Source organism: Salvelinus fontinalis, chromosome 38, assembly GCF_029448725.1.
Source record: "Salvelinus fontinalis isolate EN_2023a chromosome 38, ASM2944872v1, whole genome shotgun sequence".
NCBI lineage: Eukaryota > Metazoa > Chordata > Actinopteri > Salmoniformes > Salmonidae > Salvelinus > Salvelinus fontinalis.
In genome coordinates this window covers 34414620-34429755 of record NC_074702.1, presented here as the reverse complement: position 1 = coordinate 34429755, position 15136 = coordinate 34414620, and the positions used below count along the sequence as shown (strand labels likewise).

The 15136-nt window shown below is 43.1% G+C and overlaps 1 protein-coding gene across 9 annotated transcripts in view; it reads right to left on the bottom strand.

Annotated features, from left to right (window-relative positions):
• Positions 1 to 2597: 2597 nt before the first annotated feature.
• The window catches only part of LOC129837473 (transcription factor HIVEP3-like), an 83028-nt gene continuing 70489 nt past the window's right edge, over positions 2598 to 15136 (bottom strand). For 5 of the 9 annotated variants that reach the window (XM_055903659.1, XM_055903660.1, XM_055903656.1 and 2 more), the window contains 4 exons: positions 9909 to 10084; positions 7030 to 7131; positions 4787 to 5421; positions 2598 to 4351 (listed from right to left, as the gene is read on the bottom strand). In XM_055903659.1, the coding sequence (XP_055759634.1) occupies positions 3776 to 4351; positions 4787 to 5421; positions 7030 to 7131; positions 9909 to 10084 (1489 nt within the window). In that variant the 3' untranslated portion in view covers positions 2598 to 3775. The other 4 variants (XM_055903664.1, XM_055903663.1, XM_055903665.1 and 1 more) reach the window with 4 other exon arrangements.

Here is a 15136-nt window from a genome sequence, read left to right as displayed (position 1 = left end):
TCAAAGACATTGCAAGGTAGCCTATTGTTCTGTCAAAGATGCCTTCGTAACAGATTGCTAAACTGTATTTTATATGGATAGTATGAACGTTTTTTGCCAGGCAAAACCGGAGAAAATGAAACAAGCACTTTCTGGTCTAATCTGGATGGAATCTAATCTGGATATGTGCACCCACCTTCGCACGCCAATTTGTCAAGACGCGCAAATATTTGGTTCTGGATAACAGAAAAGACAAGAATTTGAGACAAGAATTTGGTGCAATGCCGTAGGCCTATGTTAGTGGCCAGATCGAATAGGCAAAGGTATAACTATATTTTTCCCCCATTCAATTTTGTAATGATGCATATTGATACATGTGTACAGTGCACACATTGATATGTGTACTACCTTTCTTGGGGTGGAAGGTTAACTGTAATAAATCATGGGCTAACTAAAGCCAAGGTTGCCTGGGAAAGAGGAGACGGGGACAGAAGTGAGGGAGAGGCTGAAACTGTGACTGGGTCAGAGATGGTAGTAGATAATGGAGAAAAAAGTGATGCAAGTATGGAGCATAGTGGTACAAATAAAGGGGGAGAAAGACAAAAACAAAGTGGGAGAGAAAGTGAGTAGGGGTTTGAAGGGGAGCGAAAGGTCTATGTAGGCAGAGAGGAGGCAGAAAAGAAGAGCAACATAGTTTTCCAACGCTAGCGGCAGTTCGGAGGTAGAGAGTTCTGAGGAAGGGCAAGATAAGTTACGAGGGTAGCATGGAGGTGAGGAGGAGAGTTAAGTGATTCGGAAGTTTAGGGAGGAAGGGGGACTTGGGGCGATGAGTCCGATAAGGTGGACGGCTGTGATAAAAGTTGGAGAAGTTGTCAATGCTAAAGTGTTAAGAGACGGGAACTCCTTGGTGTTCTGTAAGGACATGGCACAGAGGGAAACAGTTCTCAGAGTGAAGCAAATCGGGAAGTGTATGGTGGTGTCGAGCAGCTGGACTGATCAAACAGGGAAGCAGTGGATTAAAGGGGTGATAACAGGAGTGCCTGTGAGTGTTACACTAACATGAGAGGAGGCGTTCTAGTGAATGTTTGCAAGCTTGCAAAGATTGCAAGCAACAAGGGGTGGAGTTAGGGTAGATAGCCAGTCTATTCTGTTACACTTCAAGGACCGGATACTGCCAAATAAAGTAACCATAGGATGTATGAGTTGTTATGTGAGGGCTTATGTACTGAAGCCTTTAAGATGTTATAACTGTCAGAGGTTTACACCAGGCGGTGCAAGAAGGCGGCCTTAAAAATTTGACTCCAGCCACCCAAATCATAGACTGTTCTCTCTGTTACTGCACGGCAAGCGGTACCAATGCACCAAGTCTGGGACCAATAGGTCACTGAACAGCTTCTAACCCCAAGCCATAAGACCGCTAAATAGTTAACCAAATAGCTACCCAGACTATCTGCATTGACCTATTTTGCAATAACTATTTTGCCTAATTAAATATGCTGATGCTACTGTTAATTGTCTACCTTGTTCCCTAGTCACTTTGGCCCTACCTACACTCAGTGACCAGTTTATTAGGTACCCGGTTGGAACGCCTTTGTTTCCAGAACAGCCTGAATTCTTCAGGGAAACATTGCTCAATTGGTATCAAGGGACCTAACAGAAAAACACCACCAGCCTGTACCGTTGACACCAGGCAGGAGGGGCCAAATCCTGACTCTGCCATCAGCATGACGCAACAGGAACCGGGATTTGTCAGACCAGGCGATTCCACTCCTCACTTATCCAGTGTTGGTGATCGCGCAACATACTGGAGACTATTCTTCCTGTTTTTAGCTGATAGGAGTGGAACCCGGTGTGGTCATCTGCTGCAACAGCCCATCTGTGACAAGGGCCGATGAGTTGCGTGTTCTGCAATGGCATTCTGCACACCACTGTTGGACTGCGCCATTATTTGCCTGTTTGTTGCCCGCCTGTTAGCTTGCAAGATTCTTGCCATTCTCCTTTGACCTCTCATCAACGAGCTGTTTTCGCCCACAGACTGTATGTTTTTTGTTTGTCGCACCATTCTCGGTGAACCCTAAACACTGTCGTGCGTGAAAAGCTTGTTTTGCCCATTCTAACATTCAACTGAACAGTAACTGAATACCTCAATGCCTGTCTGTCCGCCTGCTTTAAATAGCAAGTCACAGTCAAGTGACTCACTGTCTGTAGGAGAGAACCATTTTCATGAACAGGGTGGTGTACCTAATAAACTGGCCTCAGTGTATATGTACATATCTACCTCAATGACCTCGTACCCCTGAACATTGACTCAGTACTGGTACCCCGTGTATATAACCAAGTTATCTTTACTCATTGTGTATTTATTCCTATAATTTTTCTCTCTACGTTGTTGGGAAGGGCCCTTAAGTAAGCATTTCACTGTTAGTTTACACCTGTTGTTTACGAAGCAAGTGACAAATAACAATTTATTTGATTTTGTTGATATTAGCTCCAATTGTTATTTTGTGGAATTCAAACAGAAGCATTCTAAATGTATTAATCAATCAGTATTTTGGTTGATCTATTAAAAAATGACATACCATTTTTCAAAAACAAGAAAACAAAACAAGTAGACAGCCTCACAGAAGTATTTTTATTGGTTCTGAAAAAAAAAATGTCCTGTGTGAAAATCTTTAGGGCACTTGTTCCTCCTTGTACCATATTCAATCTTAAAAGAGACCTTCCTCTCCCTCACAAGTCTTGAGAAGATTATGAAAAAGACAGACACATGACAAAATAAAAATGGCATGTTTTTTTTCCTCCAAAAATGTGAAGTAAAAAAACTTAAACAAGAATGACTTTCATAGTTTAACAAAATAATAAATATGGAGCACTCTTCCCTGTACAGAGACATAACATTGACATATCTTTTTATAAAAAATATGACTTCAGTGCATTTTCTTTGCAAAGCACTGTTCCTTCAGTATACCACCTCATATACCATATTTTAGAATACCCTGACATCAATGCAATGGCCTTAAACAGATAGTTTGGTGTTTTGGCAATTCATTTTTATGTCTCTGCATCCAGTATGAAGGAAGGTAGAGGTTCTGTAGTTTCGCGAGCCAATGCTAACTAGCTTAGTGCAAAGACTGGAAGTCTTCGGGTACAGCTAGTTAGCATTGGCTCACGAAACTACCTCTAACCCCAAACTATCCCTTTAAGGATACAAACAATCATCACGCCACACAGGAACCCCCTTCCTGGAAACACAGAGTGTATATCAAAACTTCACAGCCTTTTTTCTTTGTCGTCATCTCAAGACACAAACCCAGAAAGAAAAGGCACAAGTAACTACAGTTTGGGTAATAGTGGACAAAGAGACAAAACAACATGTGCATTTATTGTTCATTAAAGATTTTGGTCATTTACAAATGTATTCATATTTATTTGACATGTATATTTAAATATATATTAAGATAGCAGTATCTATAGAGATACAGAAGGTAAGATCAAGAGATTTAAAGAAATCGTCAACAATAAAAAAGTGCATTTTATAACAAACCTGAATATTGCAGAAGAACTAACATTTAAGTTAACAATTGGATTGAAAACTGTATAAAAACAAAGCAACAAAGCGTAAAGGATGCATGACATATCAAAGGGTGGAGACTAAGTGCTCTGGCCTCGATTGGTTGAGTCTCCGCCTTTGCTCCTTCCTCTACCAATTCTGAACCAGTCGCTCTGGACCGCAACCCTGGTTGCTGCCTCTCAAACAGCTATCCAATCCGGTGTGTGGGAGGGGGGGACTGGCTGACTAGGGGGATGGTCCTGCCTGGCCGTGTGAGGGCCATCGTTTTCTGGTCTCTGCCTCAGACCTGTGGGAGTGGGAGGAGCTGTGTAAGCTGTCCTTTTGCATTGTGTTTATCATCCCTGGGTCCATCCTACCCTGGTGCGAGGTGGAGGGGTTGAAACATATGGGTGGGGTTATACTGGGAATGCACAGCCCTGATTGGCTGGCTCCTACTACTTCCTGGCTGTCAGACCAGTGGTCCCCAGGAGTTCTGAGCCCTTGAGTTATGGGGGTCCTGCACCAGGGGGTTTCCCTCCTGGTCTGGCCCAGTAAAAGCCCCTCCATTGGGGGACAGGAGGCCGAGGTGGGAGTAGTGGGGTGGGAGCGGGGACGAGCCTGCACCATCTGAATGCCCCCAATGGGGATCATCAGGTAGGGCACCCTGGCCTGCTGGGAGTGCAGAGGCAGGTGGCTGAAGATGCGGTCCATGGACTGGGACTGGGCTTTAGGGCTGTCAGTAGGTGACAGACGGAAAGCTGGGGGGAATGACAGGCAGGGTTCTGGACCAATCTGCCCTTTACTTGGTGTTCCTATCCTCTCCTGTACGGGGAGCAAGTACCTCATCATTACTTCACACAGTAGAAAAAAAACACTGAACATGTTTTCACATTGCCTTTGGCTAAACTGGGCTTCCAATGCAGGTTTTAAAACACAGGGGAGGGGAGCAAGCAAGACGCAACCACAGGCATTAAAAACACCATCAGTCGCGAGCCTTATCATAGGAAAAAGAAAACTCTCTCAAAAGTAAATTCACAAAGTGTTGCAGAGTTAGGTATTTAAGTCTTTGCTATTAGCTTAGTACCAAAAGGGAAATTACTCTGCAATAAGATGTGTTTACTATTGACCATTACTGACAATGTAGTTATGTGGAGGGATGGCTAATTACATCTCATTTTGTAACTGACAAGAATAACTGTGGCTTAAAATAACACGAAAAACTACCGGATCACCAAGTGAATTATATACATAACTTACCATTGAACCCACCTGTCTGCGATCGCTGGCCATCATACTGGGGATGTCCCATGGCAAACAACTGGGAGACCTGCGAGGTCTATGTTGCACCCCCAGGGACGAGGGAGAGGCCCGGGCCCACAACACTTGATACTGGCTAGTGGACAGAGGCCGCAGGGGGTACAGAGCTCTGATGGGGGATGGTTCTCTCTTGGAAGAGGGCGAGAGGTGTCGGTTGGGGGAGGCCAGCTCCAGTCTGGGGGAAAGGCTTCGGATGGGAGAGCAGCTCTCACTGCTAGGGGAGAAGGCCCTGGGGGAGGCGTCCCAGAACAGTGCCCTCTGGCTTTCTGGAGAGGAAGCACGCCCGCTGGGCCACAGTCTACGGGTGGGAGAGGGCTCCTGGCTGGGGCAGGGGCTGGGATCTGGCTGGGGTTCTGGGGCTGAGGGGTCAGGCGTGCCCTGCTGGGACCGTCTTCCGCTGCTGGAGTGCCCCCATGTGGATAGACGGCGGTCGGGTGAGCAGGAGGAGGACGGCTCGTTGTGAGATGAGGACTCCTCTTCCTCCTCCTCGTCATCGTCCTCCTCTGAATCCTCCACGTCCGAGAACTGGTGGTCATCCTGGTCCTCGGAGCCAGATAAACGCTCTTCAATATCTCCTGATGAGAAAAGGGGGAAACTTACACTAAGCCTAATTCTCCAAACTCCAGTCCTCCAGGCTGCACCTAAATGAACACAGTTGTGTTCAGTAGTCAGGAAATGGAAGAAAGCAGTCCGAAACAGAGTGAAACGGGGAGGTACTATCTGAACTTGTCCAATACGGAACGCTCGGTCTAAACTAGTTCCAGATTGAAAGGCAAGACTGAAAACCAGCAGACAATGCAGCTCTCCAGAAACTGAGTTCACCTAAGTCACTATGGACTTACAGTGAGCTCCAAAAGTATTGGGACACAGACACATTTGTTGTTGTTTTGGCTCTGTACTCAAGCACATTGGGTTGGACTACGAGCTACAATAAAAACACAATGTGTTTCTAAACACTTCTACATAAAGGTGGATGCTACCATGATTACAGATAGTCCTGAATGATTTGTGCGTCTAGCTTTCTCACTGATCATTATTCATGATTCATTCAGGACTATCCATAATCGTGGTAGCATCCATATTCACGTAGAAGTGTTTAGAAACTGCTATTCTTATTTACAATAAAAGTGACTCCAAAATGACACGATACATTATTTACCATTCATTACTATTGGGCAGAACATATATCTGACCACAACCAAAACAAACAAAGAAAATGCATCCAACAAGTTTGTAGAGGCACAAGCCTGATGTAATCATTGCATGCTAGGTACATGGGACCAAATACTAAACGTTTGCCTACTTTAAAATACATAAGTAAATTTGTCCCAATACCTTTGGTTCCCGAAAATGGGGGGGGACTATGTACAAAAAGTGGTGGAATTTCTAAACGGTTCACCCTATTTGGATGAAATGGCCCTCAAATTAAAGCTGACAGTCTGCACCTTAACCTCATTTACATTTACATTTAACCTCATAGTCAGTGTATCATTTCAAACCCAAAGTGATGGAGTACAGAGCCAAAACATAAAACATTTGGGCACTACACCCCAATACTTTTGGAGCTAACTGTATATAAACACACACTCATACACACAAACACGTGAAATGGGCACAAGGACCAGGACAGGGTGACTTCCTACCCAACATAACATTCTATCAACCTGATGCTATAAATAGCGAGCAGACAGGCAAGGTTTGATTTAATGGAATCGTGCTGCTGTTCCCATTCATGAAGTCTTACAGCTGGCTTTTGAATGGAAGGGTTGTTTGAATGGGCTGTCCTTGGCTCAGTGTTGAGTGCAGTCTGCTACCGGGAGGGATGGGTGGCATTGAGCCTGCACAGAGAGGGGGTGGATGTGAGTGTCTGGAATGCTGTTCTTTATAGGCCAGGACTGCCGCCTTGAAAACAACACTGTACATCTCTCCCATCCTGCACCAGAAACAGACTCTATGGAATGTATTTGGCCATGTATTCTTCATGTGTTAATTTAATATTTTTCCCATTTCTCTTCAGCACAAGAGTAAGGAGAATAGCAACATATAGCCTTCCATATCCGACATACATGTCATGCCCAGTTCTAGTTTCTTCAGAGGAGCAGATATAGCTACAAGGCTAGCTATCGTGTCTGGTTTGAGGAAAGATGTTTGATGAGTGAAGTTTCCTCCCTATGGTATTGTACCTGCTTCCTCGGTCTCCGGCTCGTCCAGCGAAGACCCAGACGTTCCCATTGACTGGCACTTCTTCCCATGAGCCTTGGACTTCATGTGCTTGGTAAGGTTCCCTATGAAGACAAGGAAAACAAGAACAGCAAAGCCACATTAGACTGAACCAGAGCAGGGTAGATGAGGAATAATTGATGGTGGGGAGAGAGACCGGAGTACAACCAAATAGTCGAGCATAGCTAGGTTTGCAAAATTCTGGGAACTTTCAATAAATGCCCAGTTTTTTTCCCCAAAATCTCGGTTGAAAGATTCCCGGAATCAGGAGGGGATCAGCAGGAAATCCAGAAACATCCAACCAGGATTTCTGTAAAACCAGGGAATTTATTGAAAGTTACCTGCATTTTGCAACCCTAAGTCCCAGTCGTTTTTAGACGGAACGTCACAGTTCGCCGATGGGGAAAACCACCTGTTGTTACCCAGGTTACCCCCGTTGGCTCACAGCAAAAACTTGACCTTTTCAAACGGAATTTTCTTGTCAGCTTGTTTTAGTCAATTACAAAACTACATTTAAGAAAAGTACAACATGTCTAAAGATTACTTTTCAACATTGCCTACTCCCAAGCATTCTCATTACTAAAAGTAATATTGTAGGGTTTCCCTCATGCCCATTTTCATGACGCACGAGGGCTTTTGCCTTCTGGTAGGCCATTGTAAATAAGAATTTGTTCTTAACTGACTTGCCTAGTTTAAATAAAATAAATAAATAAATAAAACATTTGGGGGAAAATTGACGGTGCTAGCAGCCACGTGAGTGAGTGGTAGCTACCTACTGACCAGAACATTATAGGCTAGCAAAAACCAACATAAACAAACAGACTATACAGTTACAAGTAGTGAGTGGAGTTACAAACAGACTATACTAAACAAGTTAAATGTCTTAAACGTGATGAAATGTTTTTCACACACACATAGCTACAGTGCATTCGTAAAGTATTCAGACCCCTTGACTTTTCCCACATTTTATTTACAGTACAGCCTTACTCTAAAATGGATTAAATAAACCCCCCCCCCCAATCAATCTAAACACAATACCCTTTACGACAAAACGAAAATAGGCTAATATTTTTTTGTGCAAATTTATACAAAAATATGACCCTTTGCTACAAGACTTTGTATTGAGACCATTTGCTATGAGCTCAGGTGCATTGTTTCCATTCATCATCCTTGAGATGTTTCTACAACTTGAACTTAAATGAAATTGATTGGACATGCTTTGGAAAAGCACACACCTGTCTATATAAAGTCCCACAGTTGTCAGAGCAAAAACCAAGCTATGAGGTCAAAGGAATTGTCCGTAGAGCTCCGAGACAGGATTGTGTTGAGGCACAGATCTGGGGAAGGGTACCAAAACATTTCTGCAGGATTGAAGGTCCCCAAGAACACAGTGGCCTCCATCATTCTTAAATGGAAGAAGTTTGGAACCACCAAGACTCTTTCTAGAGCTGGCTGCCCAGCCAAACTGAGCAACCGGGAGAGAAGGGCTTTGGTCAGGGAGGTGACCAAGAACCCGATGGTCACTCAGACAGAGTTCCTCTGTGGAGATGGGAGAATCTTCCAGAAGGACAACCATGCAGCACTCCACCAATCAGGCCTTTACGATAGAGTGGCCAGACGGAAGACACTCTTCAGTAAAAGGCACATGACAGCCCGCTTGGAGTTTGCCAAAAGGCACCAAAAGGACTCTCAGACCTTGAGAAACAAGATTATCTGGTCTGATGAAACCAAGATTGAACTCTTTGGCCTGAATGCCAAGTGTCATGTCTGGAGGAAACCTGGCACCGTCCCTACAGTAAAGCATGGTGGTGGCAGCATCATGCTGTGGGGATGTTTTTCAGCGGCAGGGACTGGGAGACTAGTCAGGATCGAGGGAAAGATGAAAGGAGCAAAGTACAGAGAGATCCTTGATAAAAAAACCTGCTCCAGAGCATTCAGGACCTTAGACTGGGGCAAAGGTTCACCTTCCAACAGGACAACAAACCTTAGCACACAGCCAAAAACAACGCAGGAGTTGCTTCAGGACAAGTCTTTGAATGTCCTTGAGTGACCCAGCCAAAGCCCGGACATGAACTCAATCGAACATCTCTGGAGAGACCTGAAAACAGCTGTGCAGCGACGCTCCCCATCCAACCTGACAGAGCCTGAGAGGATCTGAAGAGAAGAATGGGAGAAACTCCCCAAATACAGGTGTGCCAAGCTTGTAGTGCCATACCCAAGAAGACTCAAGGCTATAATCACTGCCAAATGTGCTTCAACAAAGTACTGAGTAAAGGGTCTGAATACTTAAGTAAATGTGTTAATAGTTTTAATTTCTATTTTATAAATAGTTTTTGTCATTATGGGGTATTGTGTGTAGATTGATGAGGGGAATTTCTGAATGCTGAATACTTTCTGAATGCACTATACGTGTAGCCTACTTGGGAACCGGCCCCCATATTTTCCACGCCAAATAGCCTGAAGCCACAGGGCTCTTCTCGTAGGTTCCATTTCCTTATGTTGAAGCATTGCGAACCGTAGTTCGGGATTTTTTTACCTGGTTATATGTACATTGAACAACACAGCAGTTTTCCGGCATGTTTTGTTATTTCTGTTTAATAATAACATTGACAAAGTTGGCTATTTCACAAATGGGCGTCAATGGGGAAGAATGTTTTGTTTCCCCCAATTTGTGGACGTGGTCAAGAGGAACTCCTCCTTATGACGTGAATATCAACTTGGAGCATAGCTAAACGTTACAGAAACTGCTCAACCATATACAAAGACAGAGCAACACTGATGCTGTATTATGACTTGGGTCCTATTTAGAAAGGTCACACCTCCTCCTCCTCCTCTTCCTCACCTTTGGTTTTGAAGGCAATGTTGCAGTGTTTGCAGACGTAGGGCCGGGCGTCCGTGTGTGTTCGAATGTGCTTCCTTAGCATGCTGGGCTTCTTACAGCGGATCCCGCACTCTCCGCACACATACTTTCCTCGGCCGCGACCCCGCACATACACATACTCCTCATTAGACTTGTACCTGATGGGAAGGAGGGGGAGACGGACAGAGAGAGGAAGTGGGGGGAGAGGGAGTGAGAAAAGAAAAAGAAAATACATAGTTAAAAGTAGGTAAAGATAGCTCCCTGGGCCTACAAGGCACTCTTTACACCAGAACGGAGTAGCCCCACCAAACCCCTGCTTCCTCTAAGTCCCCTCTCTCTCCAGCCTGTCTACGCCCGGGGCAGGCAGGCAGAGAACCCAACCTTTATCCTCAGTTTGGGTGGCTCGGCCAACAACAGCAGCAGCTACAGAGAGGGAAGCCTGGCTTTAGCCAACTGCCCCAAATAGACAATACATACAAAATCAAACTCTACATTTAGCTCTACTCCTCTAAAAAAGACTTGTTTATATGTTGTTTTTAATACTTACGGAAATACTATGAACTACCCAACCCGATGTTATCTTTAAATACAAAATGTGTTATACAGTATACTTTATCAACATGAATAAAGATCAGTATTCGCATTGAGCTCCAATGAGGCAACAACAGTACTTTGAACTAGAGGTCGACCGATTATGATTTTTCAACGCCGATACCGATACCGATTATTGGAGGACCAAAAAAAGCCGATACCGATTAATCGGCTGATTTTTATATATATATTTGTAATAATGACAATTACAACAATACTGAATAAACACTTTTATTTTAACTTAATATAATACATAAAAAATATCTATTTAGTCTCAAATAAATAATGAAACATGTTCAATTTTGTGTAAATAATGCAAAAACACAGTGTTAGAGAAGAAAGTAAAAGTGCAATATGTGCCATGTAAAAAAGCTAAAGTTTAAGTTCCTTGCTCCGAACATGAGAACATATGAAAGCTGGTGGTTCCTTTTAACATGAGTCTTCAATATTCCCAGTTAAGAAGTTTTAGGTTAGACAATACATACTATTGTATGTTCTTATAGGCACTATAGTATTGCCAGCCTAATCTCGGGAGTTAGGCTTGAAGTCATAAACAGCGCAATGCTTGAAGCACAGCGAAGAGCTGCTGGCAAACGCAGGAAAGTGCTGTTTGAATGAATGCTTACGAGCCTGCTGCTGCCTAACACCGCTCAGTCAGACTGCTCTATCAAATATCAAATCATAGACTTAAATATAATATAATAAACACACAGAAATACGAGCCTTAGGTCATTAATATGGTCAAATCAAAGCAGCAACAACGGATGGTGATAATGTCATTGATGGAATGCAACAGCGTTTTGAGTCACTACTGTGAGTGCAGGCACACGGCATACACCCAGCAAGAGAAACTGGACAATTTTTTTAAAAATGACATCACACTGACAATTTCAATCTGTTTCTGGTTGTGATGATGCTGGGCATGAATGTGACTACGAATTATGGTGAATGCTGCATTCCTACATGTTGAATTTCATACCATACAATATGATAAACACACTGCTCATGACCACACGGGTTAACAGTGGAACGAGCAAAGCTGACCATGTCACCAAGCCAATGAGAAAATGTGACAATGTATTTACTCCATGAAGATGTGTGCGTCTGGCAGTGTTAAGAGCAACTAGACAGTTGCAGCTGCTCTAAGTGCAGATTAAGGAGATTAAACCCAATGTTCCGCTGTCAGAGGACACTCACAGCTCCTTTAGTTTATATGAAAAGCAACAGTGAGGAAAAGCCTGAGAGAGAGCCCCCCAGTCAGTCCCTCCTCCCTCACAGACGTGACTTAATTGGATCAGGATGAAAACATACAAGTCATTAAAAACACAAACAGAGCTGGGCTGCTTTCCTTCCGTGTATTTATAGACAGTGGCGATGTGCGTTGTGTAGCAATGAGGGCAGTCGTGGTTGGGAACAGAGGAGAGAGGTGGAATGAATGACACACTGTTTCCGGAGTGTTACATGCATTGTGTGTGTGTGTTCCCCAATATTTGCAAGATTTAAGTGTCCCAGACAAGTTTCAAAAGATAAGGATGAAATGTGCACGCCGAGAGACTCGTTCGCACGTCCTCCTGCTCATAGTGTGAGATGGTCAACAAGCCTTGATGGATGCTGTTAAGTTCTCCAGATCAAGACTGGGACGTCACAAAAATGTTGTTCAGACATGTTTGATATTTTTGCCATAGTCTGAGATGTGTTAAGAGGGGATACCCATATGAACAGCTGCGCTAACCGTGGAAACGCATGTCAAGTGCCTCTGCTCGAGTCCCCAACAAACGGTTGTTCCGGTTTTCAGGGGAAATGGAAAGAGAACCTGTGACTGGACTTCTGCTCCATCTTAACTCCTCCTCCACATTCACTGGATTGGTTGAACAGTGCAGAAGAGAACCTCCCGACAGTTTTTTTTCTTCTCCTCAAGACCAGTATGTAGGTCATTGTAGGGGATCAGGTTTCAGGCCTTTATTTTACGCCTGCTACGTTAGGTTAATCTGTTGGCTACGGAACCGAGAGAGAAGTCAGCTGTAGCATATTGTATTTTTTGCTGTGCAACTTGGACATTGGATTTGAGCACAGTGCTTCTAGAAAAATCTCCCAGAGGTCAAAATTCTGTTTATGCCATTGTGTTGTCTCCCGATGCGCAGCAGCTGTTCCCCATTCCCCAAGTCAATCTTCCCCGTTTAGCATACATCACATTTCATGCCCAAATCACCTCTTAAATTGATTGTGTTACTCAATGAATTGGTAAACAATTATTTTGAGATTTAGGCAAGGAAAACAAGGCCTCCCAAAATGCTAATGTTGCTAATTGTTTGCAATGGCTAGTTTCAAAAAGCCAAAGTATGGATTGCAGTCACTACTTTTCCATAGATTGCTTTCAATTTAAACAAATATTTAACATATGTAAAATCCCTGAACTGTCCCTTTAAGGTCAACATTTTATGGCTTGAAAATTGTAAACCCCTGATGATAGCAGGGGCGCAACTTTGGTTTTAGATGTGTGTGTGTGTGGGGGGCATAACCTGGCTGTGGGCAATCTATAGCTAATTTCCTGCATTTCTACACAATCCAATATGCTGTCTCTATTTAGAACAACAAAAAGTAAACACAAATGCCCACAGTCTTCAAGCTAGGTAAGAGATCATTATTAAATATGTTTAAGTGATTGATAAGACTGAACTAGATCAAAGGTAAATCAATAATCAATTTTGTGTTGCACCTTTAAACAATAACATAACAAAGTAACAAAAATACAAAGACTTGATTGTCTTTATTAAAGACATCTATATAACATTTCTGCCAGACCGCCTAGCCAGCCTGAGCTGCCTGCACGCCCGACCCCCACCAGTCTAGTACATAACTCAACTCTCCCCCAACACAATTTCCTTCCCACCTTTTTTTGTGTTTGGACACAAAAGTAAAGTAAAATAAATAAAAAACACATACACCTCAAATATAAATTAACACAGAAACAGCAAATCCCCCATATAATTAATCTCATAGGCCTAATAGTACTGTAGAGATCTTTTTACTTGCACACAATACAGCTGGGTCGTCCCATCCTGTTCCTAGGAGTGCAACACCCTGCAGCGCCCCAATCCAACACACACCACCCAGCTTTAGGATCTTAGAGAAAAATAAATGACTGGTTTCAGGTGTGTTAGGCCAAGGCCAGAGTGACAACCCACAAGCCAGCAGATCCCCCAGGGCCAGGATTGAGCAGTCCAGCAGCTAGGGATTGCCTAAAAAGGCATCTCTGCTGACTTGGGCATGTTTTCAATAGACTGCTTTTGTAGTACTGCATTCCATATAAGGCATCCAGACTAGGGCTGGGTGATATGGCCAAAATCTCATATCCCGATAACGATACATATCACGATATAGCACATTTTCTGTAAATTCAATGAATAATTTGTTGATATAAAATGACCACATGTAAAGGCCTATTTCTTATTACATTTTGAATTATACTCAACTAATAAAAGGAACTTACTCATATTTGATTATTTCTCCTTTTCTTTAGAACCTTTGTGCAAATTTTCAATTAATCATGTAACAAAATTTAAAATATGGATATATAAAAAATATAAAAAGGTAAATAGAAAACATTTCAACTATAGTTGCAAACAAAATATATATAGGCCTAAAATATATAACATATATTTTTAGGGGATTGCCTGTTTTGCATGTTATTTTGGCATTAATACGTGTCACATGCATTGCATTTGGTACCTTGGGTCGAGTGTTAGCACCAACTCACGAAACCCCCGTTTCTCGACCGTGTAAATTGGGGCCATGTCTTTGCGGATGTAAGTTGTAACGGGAGCTGTTATCGCCTTCCATCTTCGTGATTCTTTGCCATATGGTGTGCCGCGGGCAAAAGCCTTTTGCAACGTCTAAGTCGGGAGTTTGTTTTGAGCACTCCTCTGTACTTTTTTGGGTCTCATCCGTAGACTCTCCCCGTACTGTTTCACATGATTCTTGCATAAGTGGTAAAAGAGGTTAGTGGTGTTTGAGCCTGTTGTCGGGATCGGCCTGCGGAATATTTTGCAGAGGACGGTTTTCTGGTCCGTGTCAGACTTTTCATACCCAAATCGCGTCCGAAGTAGCCCCTCTTATCGATACGAGCTCTGTGTCTCCGTGCCCTGTGTCATGTTCACTCTCCTCCATGTTTGTTTGTGTTGCAAATTGCATCGTCCAATTGACTAAAAATATTGCCGTAAAGACTGTGATTTGCGACACAACGAAATAAACGATAGAGCATAATATGAAACGATAGACGTTTCTCGATCGTCACACGATATATATCGTCATATCGCCCAGCCCTAATCCAGACCTTATGAAAGTGCCCAGTATACCATTAAACTTGTAATAAATCAAATCTGGTGATACATAACTTGATATTTCTGCCATCCATTGTGACATTGTGGAAGGATAACCAACCTTACAATTAATGGCAATGCATTTCTTAGCCGCTATAAATGCTTGGTTACACAGTTTCTTCTGTTAAGTCTCCAGAATCAACATTTCCTAACAAACAAAAACAGGGAGAAGGGAGAATCTGTAGACATGCTGAGATAAAACAGACTTCACAAGACCATAACATACGAGTTTCTAGAGTT